This window comes from Anthonomus grandis, chromosome 12, assembly GCF_022605725.1.
Source record: "Anthonomus grandis grandis chromosome 12, icAntGran1.3, whole genome shotgun sequence".
Lineage (NCBI taxonomy): Eukaryota > Metazoa > Arthropoda > Insecta > Coleoptera > Curculionidae > Anthonomus > Anthonomus grandis.
In genome coordinates this window covers 11,063,827-11,076,628 of record NC_065557.1, presented here as the reverse complement: position 1 = coordinate 11,076,628, position 12,802 = coordinate 11,063,827, and the positions used below count along the sequence as shown (strand labels likewise).

The window sequence follows — 12,802 nt, the reverse complement described above, 5'->3', positions numbered from 1 at the left end:
ATTTGCCAAACGTTATTGCCGGACTAATGGGCCCATTGTGCCCGATCTTTCACTGTTTATCCCTCAAAATTCGGATCCCGAGGCTGTCTGTCGCTTCTTTCACGAATATGTGACCGCACTGGTTATCGTTTCGTGGTTATTAGTTTGTCAGTGCGGTACGTTAAATGAAACCGGAAACCGACGGTCTTGACATAACAACTGATAATATATAGGAGATTATTATTATGAATTAATTAAATCGTTATCGTTAGTTTAATTTTGGTGATGGTTTTCATGGTGTTTACTGAATTTGAATGTTGGAATCTTTGATAAATTGTTTATTATTCATTTAAAATTACCGAATATTTAAGCACGTTCTTAATGAAATGGAAATTAATTTATATAATTTAACGTGTTTCAAATTTAATTTATTAGCTAACTTATGTTTAATATTAATTAAATTGTTGGAAAATTTATGAAAAAAAAACCGTACGCAACATTAATACCTAATCTATTTAATTAACCTTGACAAATTTATAATACAAATTCAAAAGAAATATAAACGAAAAACAACTTGGAGTTTACACGTACATTGAAGTTAAAGTAAATATTAAATTGCTATAAGGAGGTGCATCAAGGTGGTAACAAGTACTGAAAGTACATCCAATAATACAGATTTTGTTGGAATCCATTCCTCACATTTTCAAGCATTTCTTGAGTTATTTGTCAACATTCAGCTCTATTCCGCTCAGCAAGATCTTGAATAAAATCTGGCTTCGACATTAATACTTTATTTTTTCAAATGCCCGCACAGAAAATCTAAAGGACTTAAGTCTGGAGATCTCGGCGGCCTCTCAGTGTAATCGATCCACCGATTCGGAAAATGGTGCAAGAACTGTCATAGAGCGGCGGTGCACCATCTTGTTGAAAGTGGTTGTCATTTTCATTAGAAGTAACATAATTTTCTAATATATCTAAGTATATGTCCCACCCGTCAGGTTTCCAGGAATAAAGAAAAATCCTTGTTCGAAAAGGCCGGTCAACCATTAATTTTTTCAGGATATTGCGAGTGTACTTTTCGAAACAAATGTTGATGCAAGTCACTCCAATATCGACGAGATCTGAAAATATCGACAATATCCGAGAAACAAATATTAAATAACAGATTCGCGTTGGGACATAGTAGTGCACAAATCTCCAACCTTCTATCAAAGTCGTCTTCATGAGGCTCATGAACAAGTTTTATCTTGTACGGGTGAAATTTAGTGTCTTTCAAAATTCTTAGTAGTGTCCAGGGTATAAATCCAGAAGGAATGTGCGGAAGGAAGTGAAGGAATGGAAGTGCCCGAGTGCTTTGGATGTTGCCAAGTGCTACGTGTCACAAAACTGCTATTTCTGCGGCTTCATTTCTAATTGATCGATTCTCGATGGCGGTTATGGCGCAAATATTAGACACAGATCCAGTGTCTCAAAATTTTCTTATCAACTTATCCACATACTTATCGTTACTATTTTTTTTTCGGGATGTAACGTTATATACAACCGGGTAGTAGCTCTTGCAATACTCCTATTTTGGTTACTCTTTCTAAAATTAAATAAATCATTGTTCAGTATTTATCACAAATAAATGGGTAACCTAACAATTTGAAGCCAAAGACAAACTTTCGATGATATACGATGACACTGGCTGTTGCTAAATGCTCTTGCTAGTATTCACGGTTATTATTTTTTACAATCCAAGTTAGTTATTTTATTAACTCAAACATCTTCACGATGATTGAACATGGGTATATACTTTATTAAACCCAAGACTTTTAGACAGTAATAAATTTATTTAATTATTTAATTCTAAATTTTATTCTTATTGTGTGAAATCGATCATTATATCCCATATTACGTTAATGTAACATATGTAAAAACGCTTTATATCATATTAATACTTGATTTATTTAATTACAATTATATTTGAAGCTTAAAGAAAACATGAATATAAACGCTTCAATTAAATTATCTAAAATTAATCGAAATTTTCTTAAACACCCACTTAATGTATCATTTTAAATTCATAATTAAAATATAAAATGTAAGCACTTAATGTTAAAATTATTAGGCAGCGCTGGGTAATACTAAATCGTTAATTTGAATCAAAATTAGGTGCATGTGTATATTTATGTTACAAAATTATTACATCAAAATGTATGTAACATTTCCAAATGATCACTGTTTTAGCAAATATTTCAAAAATTGTAATTTAATTATATAAAATACCTTAATTTTTAGAACAGAATAAGAACACATTAGTTTTGAACACAATACTCCTTTGCTTAATAAATTATTTAATAGCCAAATTTATTAAACCACCAGTTTGATTTAATTGATTTTTATTTAATTTTATAATTAAAATTTGTAAATATTAAATTCTATTTTTAATAAATCCTCGTTCTAATTTTTTTGTGTATTAATATTAAAAGCAATTAATAAAGCTATGATGTCTTTTGACTAAGTTGGTAAAAATAAAACCCGAAAATACCGTTTTCGTAATATTCAGTTTCAATTTTTGAGGTAGAGGATGGGTTTCATCTTAGGAAAAATTAAGAGAGGGATCGAAGATAAAATGGTGACTTTTTTAATTACATCTATGGAATATCCTGGGCATATCCATATTAAGACATATGCAATTTTTTGTGTATTTTTAAAGAAATTCTAATTGTGTTTTTTTAACAAATGGAATTTTTTTAGATAATTTGTAATTTTTGCTGTAAAAGTAAACAAAAGAACGATAAAAATCGAACTCCCAAGGAACTTCCTATTTTAACATCCCCTGCGATATAACATAGTGCCAATACATAGCTTAAAAGTTGAATCCTCTTGGGAGTAGATCTTTTTTCTTCTATTTTTAAGATGTTTTACGCATTTTCGTCGCTTTCCGTGGTTTCTGGTACATTTTCTTTAGTTTTTTCCAAAAAAAAAATATCCAAAAAATTCCAGTTGGTATACCACTTATCCTATATTTCAATTTTGTGTACTATTTTGACCAATTAAAGGGGAGGGGCCATAAATACATCAATTTATTATTTAATCTTATATTCAAAAATTATTGCTTTCCTATGTACGTATATTTACAAAAATCATACGTCGTGTAACTGAAAAATCTGAAAGTATATGTCAGGCTAATCAATAGATTTGTACACCTTTATATAACGCTAACTATTGCACAGTACTAACTCCTAATAAATGTCGCTTTAGTTAAATACTATAGTTTTACATAAAACAAACGAATACAAAGTAAAAAAAGTTCAATATAACTATTTGGTAATCGACTATATTAATAAAAATAATTAAAAATCACATATAACATCACCGAGATGTATAAACGTAAAGTTATTTACATATTTACAATGCCCCTATATACATTCACCACACACAATAAGTATTTATCAAAAACACTCTTAACAAACAGCTTTTTATTAATGTGGTGGTGACTGATGGTGATGCCCGTGCGAATGAAACCCATGCAAATCAAGTCCAACCCTTAAGGCCGCATGGCTGGCCAACACCCTTCCGGCGAGATCGCCAAGTGCCCTTTCCAGCTGCTGGTGCTGACTTCTTACAGCGAATCTGTTCACGTGGACAGGTATAGGAACTACTAGTTTGCTCTTCTGTTGGGAACCCTTCGGGCCTTGGTGGGGACCTGTACCAAGACCTGCTTTGACTCGTTTCCATTTCGCCCTTCGGTTTTGAAACCAGATCTTAACCTAGAACAAACAAGATATTTTATCCCTACTAAAAGATGCTAGTATTTTTAAAATTATGACATATTATACTCAAGCAAGGTTTTGGTGTTAAGGAGTAAGTAGATTTGGCGCTATGGTCTCAAATGTTTAACAACCCAAATCATAAATGCAACGTCGGAGAGTGTGCATGTGTGACTAAAATGCATTGGAACAATCATGGCCAACATTTGACAATTTTTTAACTTGATTAAATGTCGTGCCAATCGCAATTGGCATTAAAATTTACTGCGTGTATTAGTATTAGTATGATTTTAGATGCAGGATGTCATAAGTTTTTATAGAGTATATGTTTCAGTTCTTACAGAAATATTAAAATACAGGTCAACTAATGCAGGGTAAATTGTGCCTATGTTGTAATGGGACTAGTATATGTTTTCTTATATGGAAGAAATATTAATGAAGTTGAAAGATGAACAAATATTCCTTAAGAATGATGTGTAGCTTATTCCGGCTATATTTATTTATTTATTTAATAATTTATTTACTATAGCCTACAGTAGAACGAATTAAAAATACAATTATATTAAGTATTATCACAATGAATAACTGGCACAGCAATATAATTTAATATGAGATCATTCGCAAAAACCAAGTTACATAGAAATCTACAGCACAGCATTTCTTAACAGTAAGATTTTTCGATCAGTAAAGCAATTTAACCTGTTCAACTGAGCTAAGTACCGGTTCGCAACTTTAATTGCCCTAGTGAAAATAAATTATTTACACATTTAGTCCTATAGGAAGGAATAGAAAAAGGATGTGATTGGCAAAATTTTCTGGAAGTCCAACCAATCCTGATAAGAAGTTCAAGACAAGAACTCTGATAAAATATCATAAAAAACTCTGTGTAAGTTTTAGAAGTTTTAGATTAGACTCAAATTCTTAGTAAAATAAAGTGGAATTTTTCTCTTAAAGGCAAAGTACCTTATGTTGAACCTGCTCAATTAGTTGAATATAGGTGTTACACGTATAATCCATCTTCAAGGTGAGGACGTACTAAGGTGCAGTAGAGAAGCTTCATGGAAAGAACACCGGCAAAGTCTTTTGTGCATCTTCTTAAGAAACCCAGCATGGACCTATGGACTTTAAAGCAGTAGCCTCAATATGAGAAGAAAAACTAAGTTTGAAATCCAAGATAGTTCCCAGGTTCCTCACACTAGGCACAACCTCAAGAGGACTGTCATTAATAGAATAGACATAATTTATATGCAATTTATATACAGACATAATAATTTATATGCAGACATAATTTAATTTATGTTGCAAAAAAATTCTGCCATCCTGGAATTTAAATTACTGGAAAGTTTTGCAAAAATGAAAAAAAAATCTGCCATACTCACCCATTTAACAATTGAGCTTGAATGAAAGATTTTGAAAAACAATGCGAATTTAAAAAAGAATCTGCAGATGATTGACAATTCATTGTTAACTTGTTTAAAAGTTACTTTAAAACTTCTATGTAAGGAGCAGCAATGGGAATTTTGGAATGAATATCAATCCATCAACAAGTAATCTTTCTCAAAATTTAAATTTTGCAGCAATTTCGGTTCAGGGCATTTTTAGTAAGATTTGCTGCTTGCCTAATAGATAGACTTTGGGTCCTGATGGCATACCAAAAAGTCTATTTGCACAATTAATAAACCTCTTTACATTTTATTCAATGTCATTGAAAACTTCTGTATTTTCCTACAGATGGGGGAATAGTTTCGTAATGTCTGTTTCTAAGAATGGGTAAAAAGGTGTCTGTATATAGGTGTCTGTCAGTCCTTTAGTCCCAAACCCCTTGATAGTTTGGTAAGTGACTGATTGAAGTGATGAAATTTAGTCAATATGCATTATAATAGCTTTTTTTCTGGTCGATCAACGCTCAGAAATTTATTGTTATATCAAAATAGGCTAGTCAATACCTTGGAGGACTTTAAATAGGTTGATTCAAGTTATACAGATTTTTCAAAGGCCTTTGATTGAGTTGATTATGTTTTTTTTTGAGTAGGTTGTTTGATTTTGGGTTTTGGTACGGCTACTCTTGGTTGGATCGCTAGTTTGATTGTGGGTCATCAGCAAAGGGGAAAAATAGTTTCTTTTTTGTCTGAGGCAATCATTGTTACCTCAGAGGGACATTGTTCTCCAATTTTCATTTATTTATTTGCAAATACTATATTTAATTGCTTTCAGAACAGTTTTGCTTTGACTTTCGCTGATGACTTTAAAATCATGAAAACAGTTCACTATCAAGAGGATTAGCCAATTTTGCAGGAAGACTTGGATAGCGTTGCTAATTGGTGTAGGGAGAGTAAGCTTAGACTGAATGTGCCGAAGTGCTATTTTATTAGCTTTTATAAGGGGGTCAGAAAACAGGCTATTTCCTATCTTATTGATGGGTAGCAGTTAAAATTCGTAACTAAAGTAAGAGATTTGGGGGTAATTTTTCAAGAGAATCTATCTTGCAATAAACACCTGAATAAAATTACAGTTAGATCATAAAAAATTATTGCATTTGTTGGGTGCTTGGGTTGACAATTTTTTTTATTTATTTTTTATTTATTAATTTTTTTTTATTTATTCGATTAAAAATCACATAGTTTGACAATCTGCCTACGATCTGTTAAGTAACTTCTTAGCCAATTATACAATGAGCCACAGAAGCCATAACGATATAATTTGTTTAACAAAGTTTTGTGATTTACATAGTCAAACGCTTTTGAAAAGTCAGTGTAGCATGCACCTGACTAACATCTTCAAATGGCGGAATAGCAAAATCAACAAAAGTGAACTCAATGGATTGCCTGGAACATTCATCTCAATGGACTTGCCTGACTGAAAGCCAAACGATCTATTACTTATCATAGAAACAACATAAGCTTCTAGATTATGTACCAATTTCTCAAAAAGCTTGGGAATTGTGCTAATACTTATAAGCCTATAATTTGCAACTTGCTCGTTATCTTCAAATTTCAAAATAAATAGAGGTCTTCAAATGCTAAAGCAGCATTGTCTCAAAGAAACCGGAGGCCAATTATCAGGACCAGGACTTTTGTTTGTATCCAAAGTATATTTCAGAGAGACATTTCTATTATCTAGAATCAAAGAATTATTACGGTGGGATGTTGTGCTACATTTCTAAAAAATAATCTGCAAAGAGATTGACAATATTATTGCCAGTTGAACACCTAAAATTCTCATAAAAGACCTCACTAGGGACTACATCCTTCCTTTTTCTTGAGCAAACATCCAAAAATTCTTTTAAAGTATTATTTAGTGAAAAAAACATAGTCATCAAAACATGTCTTGGAGTGATTAAAATATTTTATATGGTAAATAATGATTGAACTTGAATTTAATTCAATCAAAAGCATTTGGAAAAGTGCAAGAGCAAAGGCAAGATAATAAAAATTCTAGATCCGGGCATTGTCAAACATTTCCAGGTGATTATAGATGAAATTCAACAATTCCAGGTGATGTATATATGAATTTGAAAATATGGGTCTCATCTTAGGATGCTGATGTATAGTATCTCACTTTTCATTCAATGGGAATGTGCATTTTTTTTTACATTTTCCTGAGATTAGTATGTCAGCAAAAGAATTGTATAATGGTGAATGCTATTTTTTTCTAGTATATATATAAAAAATGAATTTTAACCCTCTAATAGAGCCAATGCAACGTGTATTGATTTTTATTTGAACTCATTTTATACTGAATAATTGAAACATAAGAAATCGTGGATAATTTCATTTCAATTTTTAATTCAATTGTATGCTTTGATCATGAACCATGAACCAATAAAACAAAACTTCATTAGTCATCAGGGCTAGATATGCGTAATTAAGTTTTAAATCTTATCATAGAATAACCAGACACAAGACAATTCTCTCGTTAGCCTATGCTAGAATGCATTAAAATGTTTTTAAAGCTTCTTGATATTTTCTGATATTTAATTAAGACTTAAACCTTTGACTTTGTCTTTTAGTATCATAATTTCTGTTATAGTCCTTATTAGATAAGATCATACTTTATGTCTTTTGTTGACTGATAAAAAAATGCTTTTCTTCATTTCTTTCAGCCAATTGAAGATTTTTAAAAAAATGTTAATTATCTCTTAAGGCAGTTCAATTGACAAAATGTATAAATTGAAGCAACATCCAAATAACTAAGACCAAGATTTTTTCTTCTCAATGGTACCTTGAAGTTGAAGGAACTGTTAAATTAGTCTTATTTTATTAAACCAATTCGAGATTATATTCTAATCTTGTTTGATGTTATCTATATTACAAATTTTCATTAAATCTTAAAAAATAAAAAGCCTCATTCTATACCGCGTTATTTTCTTAGCTCATTAAGCATCATACTTTATTACTTCTGGTACTCAAAAAAAATTATATCTTCCAGGCAGTTGAGAATAGAGTTATTATTCTACGGCATATACTTTCAGAAAAGTTCATTTAAAGCCTTCAGCAAAATTTAAAATTCTGTGCATAAAAATCTAACAAGTTTAATCAAGTTGAAAATATTAAATTCCTTAACACCATGCAAGAATTTTCTTCTTAATGACACGTAAGTTAAAAAAACTGTAAGAATACTCCTATTGTACTTAAAACTTATATACTAGGTCTTATAGTATTTGGGCGAGATTATATTCTGACCAGCGTGTGCTTGCAGCAAAAACCAATAAGAAAACTTACTTGAACTTCACTTAGTCTCAAAGCTGATGCAATCTGGCTTCTCTCAGTAAGTGACAAGTACTTCTTAGCATGAAACTCTCTTTCCAATTCCAATAATTGCTCACTAGTAAACGCAGTTCTTCTTCGTCTGGCTTTTGCCGATCCAGAACCATCTCCTTGTCCGCCGTCTGAATTTTGAGTATCTTCCGTGTCATCTTCGTCCAGATCAGAACCTGAAACACAAAAGAAACGTCGCTATCAGTTTTAATGAACGCAATAACAATGTTATTTATTGTGGTTACGTGTCCGTGTAAATAATCTTAGAATAATAATTTCAATTACGTAAACCACATTGACCGCATTTGTGCTGTGAGAAACGGAAACTTCGAAGTCGATTTTGAGGTCTTACGATGCGGTTTTAATTGATATGCTAAATAATTCGTGTTATTTTAGCTTTAGTTATATTTTATGAGCTTACGATGAAAAATACCGCCCTGTAAAATGATTTTTCTTCATCATCCCCCATATAAAAAATGTATCGTTTACGAGTTCCACGTAATTTCGTTACGGTTCATTAGTCAGCAAAAGTCCCCATTAAATGTTTTTTTTCGACCCGATAATTTTACAGGGCCGTTCACTCCCATCGTTACCGTTAAGGGCTGTAATTGAAGATATCATCGGGGGTCCCCTAATCTGATTATTGCGTTTGTAAGCGAGCATGCGAACTAATTCGATTACGAATTAATTAAGGGCGGACTTGTCTTAATTATTTATGTATTTAATTCCGTGGCTTCTGTTATGAAGGTCTTTTAAGCGCGGGGATGATTAATGAAAAATACATTCGTAAGCAGAGAAGAAATTGGAGAATTCAGTTATCCAGGAAATAATTTATTTCGTTTTCCAGAAACCAGTATCAACTTTTTTTTGCACATACATTTCTGGAAAAGAGTCAATTATTTGATTTTTTTGAATTGAACTCTATTTGACACTTAAAAAATAACGTTATATATTTTAAATGGCTATAAAGACTCCTTTCTTACCATCTTTTTGGCTTCTCCTAGATAAATCCTGCGCGAGTTCCATATCCAGACTACTATCCGAATCCGTATCCCTTGAGCTAGTACTAAACTCCCTAACATTTGTGGTGCTTATGTAGGGCTCATGCCCGTGTGTAGGCGAAAGATTCCAAGGTAACACAGGTGCACTTTGATGATGCATTATCGTCTTTTTCGGTGTGTAGTCGCTCATTAGGGCTTCTATGGAGAAGGGCCTAGGTACAGGTCTGGCCTGGATCGGATCTTCGGCCATTGAGGATTTTATCTCGGTTTGGGGGTGGTGTTGCGGTTCTTGGTAGTCCATTTTGTGTTAGAATATGAAAAACTGGAAAACATTAAATATAGTTATTCAGCTAAGGCAAAAATCAAGCTGGAAATAAATTAAAAAAAAAACTTTCGAAAACAAGGAAAAACTCCAAATATCATATTTTTGAACATGATATATTTTCTGGATAAAATACTTTTGTCTACTACTTCCATAGAAAATCTGGTTTTCCTATTTAATATTAAGAAAAACATTACTACTTACCCTCACTAAAGAAACAAAGATTGTGCCTAAACATTCCTTCTTAATTATTCCAATAAACATTTTTCTATTTACTGTATTGAAAAATATATTTTCAAGCCAATGTATATTTATATACAAATAATAAAGACTAATTTACATTTTTCCTCATTTATTTAAGGGAGAACATGATTACTTTTGATCCCTTGGGAGATAAACAATGTGATATAGGGTGATGTTTCAGCAAATTTGCTGATTTGAGGAAGGACATTTTATACTTCTTTTACAAATCTGAAAACGTAGAGTATATGGAAAATTTCTTTTTAGATCTTAAAGCGGCTAAAAAAACAGAGCCGCATTAAAAAAAATTTGATATTTTAAAGGATTATTCGGTAAAGAAATGAGAGCAAAAAAGGGTAATTTATCATCTAATTATAGGCAATAATTTTTACAGGGGGAGAAATCACTGATATCTTATTTGGTTATTTTTGGGTAGTTAAAAGATATTTTCGGTAATATTTTCAGTATTTTTTAAAAAATATTACAAAAATATAGCTTGAACTTGGATTGATTCTATACAATTTATTAAATAAATGCAAATGAAAAATTTAAAAAAATTAAATTTAAGATAATTATGTTAAAGAACAGCATTAATAATTCTGTGAAGTACTTCTTAGCCCTAATCAATTTACTGGACATACAAAGAAAGAAGAACATCAAATGAAATTAATCAATAATCACTAAATTAATATAATATTTTTTTTAATATACAGACTCTTTCTTGCTTTTGTATTTTCTTTCATGTATGTATCATTTAAATATTTTTTCTTTTTTTTAATTAGATATATGAAGTTATTAATACATAAGGAAAATAGGTGTTTTTGATAGCTGCTTTAATAGTACAACAGTATATACATATAAATATAATATATCTGATCTTATAAGATGTTTTATATGTCATATATTTTATTTTTTTAATATTTCAACCCTTAATGGAAAGTGAAAAATTATTTCAAATAATCATTTTATATGATTAAAATACCTGGACTATTATGAAAGGCCTGGAAAACATGAAAAATTCCTAGATATAAATTGATAATTCAAATAATTAACATGCATAAAAAATGCCTAGAGTACCAATAAAATGTCAGAAGTCTGAAATAAATATGCAAAAATTAGTTCTTAAACCTGTACAGACCAAGCGATAAAAAATGTCGTCAAATGCCCGAATTAAAATGGAAATGACTTCAAATTACTGGACGCGAAAAGTCATTTCATATCATTAATAAAGATAAAAGAAATGCCTGGACTAAGTATATAATAAAAATCACCTCAAATGTCTGAAAAACATGAAAAATTAGAGCTAGCAAAACAAACAACAAATAACAAAAATATGTATAAAAAGTACATAGCACTTTAAAAGGACTTATGTATTAGTTTCACATAAGTCCCTTTACATTCCGTAATAATTACTCACATTATAATAAATAAATGCTTAAAAAATATGACAGTTTTATTGTATTCGTAGCTTTCCAAAAAGTAGGTTTTCACGTTGGGCGCCACAATGTATGGAAAATTTTTGTTAATGGATTGAAAGTTGATAATCGAAAAAGAACAGAAAAAATCAAAAAGACTGAAATATTACTTTTATCTTTGTTGTTATATATTTATATATGATTCTTTTTCGTTCTAGTGATTCATTTTCAAAATTAGTGATGAAGATGCTAACCATTTATCTAAATATTGTCAAGGCGGTTTTTGTCTGGGGCATTAACTTATGAATCTTTGTATTGATTTCTTTTTCGATTAAATAAATTAATTACTTAAGTAATTAATATGATCTGAAGGGAGTACTTCTTTTATATCAGGAATTCACATGTAAATTATTCAATATTCAAAGCACATGAAAAGCTTAAGTTATAAATGGCAATATTCAAATATTACATAACAATTTTTGGTTATTCGATAATACTCTTATTTTCGGATCCTTGACCTGATATAAAAAAAGAATATTAATTTTATGTTAACTCTTTAAGGACCAATTACTATAGCTTAAATTAATAATAGTAATTACTCTTGTGAAACTGTAAAATATTAAACAGAAACTTAAGAAGCTATATTTTATGTAGTGGAGTTATTTTTTAGAAATAGAAATTAAATATGAAAATTAATAATTGAATAAAACATTAGAAATTAATTATATCCATGGCTATTTTTGTTAAAATAGCTTCTCACGTTGGGCGCCACAAAATATGAAAAATTCCTTTTAATTTTTAATCCACACGTAGGGCGCCAATCTTTTTTACCAGAAATAAAAAATGCATACTGTGTACTCAATCTTACCTTAAAATATCCACGTTATAAATTAACAAGCAATAATTCACCCAAATACACAATTAATTCTACAACACTAGCAATGTCACATAAACATCCCTCATCACAATGTCTAACAATAATCGCTTATGTAAAGTCACCAGCACCACACAAATGCAACAATTATAATTATTATTTAACAATCGTCAAGGAAAAATCGAAATTGCCATCTCCGTCCGGCTCGTGTAACCAAAATGAAATGAATTTTCTTCTAGCCCCCCGTTTGGTAAACTCGTTTGGCAAAGGGGCGGCTCGATGGTCGCCCGCCCCTCGACCGCCATTGGCCCTCCAAGGACGAATCGCCGGTGACCAATCAACGAATCTCGCTTTGGGATGTTTATAGGATTTAATTAGCCGTGAAGAGCGCAAATTAACGTCGCGTGTTCGTGTTTGGAATTAGAGAGTTTTACTCTCTTTTTAGGAAGGGCGGAGGGT

The 12,802-nt window shown here is 31.0% G+C and overlaps 1 protein-coding gene across 1 annotated transcript; it reads right to left on the bottom strand.

The window, feature by feature from the left end:
• Positions 1–3,058: 3,058 nt before the first annotated feature.
• LOC126742989 (homeobox protein unplugged-like) lies at positions 3,059–12,556 on the bottom strand. The gene is made up of 4 exons (XM_050449884.1): positions 12,338–12,556; positions 9,475–9,814; positions 8,456–8,667; positions 3,059–3,734 (listed from the first exon to the last, which is right to left on the bottom strand). Exons 2-4 carry the CDS (start codon positions 9,791–9,793, stop codon positions 3,447–3,449), a joined length of 819 nt encoding a protein of 272 aa, XP_050305841.1. The 5' UTR covers positions 9,794–9,814; positions 12,338–12,556; the 3' UTR covers positions 3,059–3,446.
• Between the last annotated feature and the right edge of the window lie 246 nt (positions 12,557–12,802).

Excerpts from the sequence above, each read along its gene's own strand:
- LOC126742989 (XM_050449884.1), bottom strand. The coding sequence starts at position 9,793 with ATGGACTACCAAGAACCGCAACACCACCCCCAAACCGAGATAAAATCC. Across the intron at positions 8,668-9,474 it reads TAGGAGAAGCCAAAAAGATG|GTTCTGATCTGGACGAAGAT; the intron begins GTAAGAAAGGAG and ends TTTGTGTTTCAG. Across the intron at positions 3,735-8,455 it reads TGAGACTAAGTGAAGTTCAA|GTTAAGATCTGGTTTCAAAA; the intron begins GTAAGTTTTCTT and ends TGTTTGTTCTAG.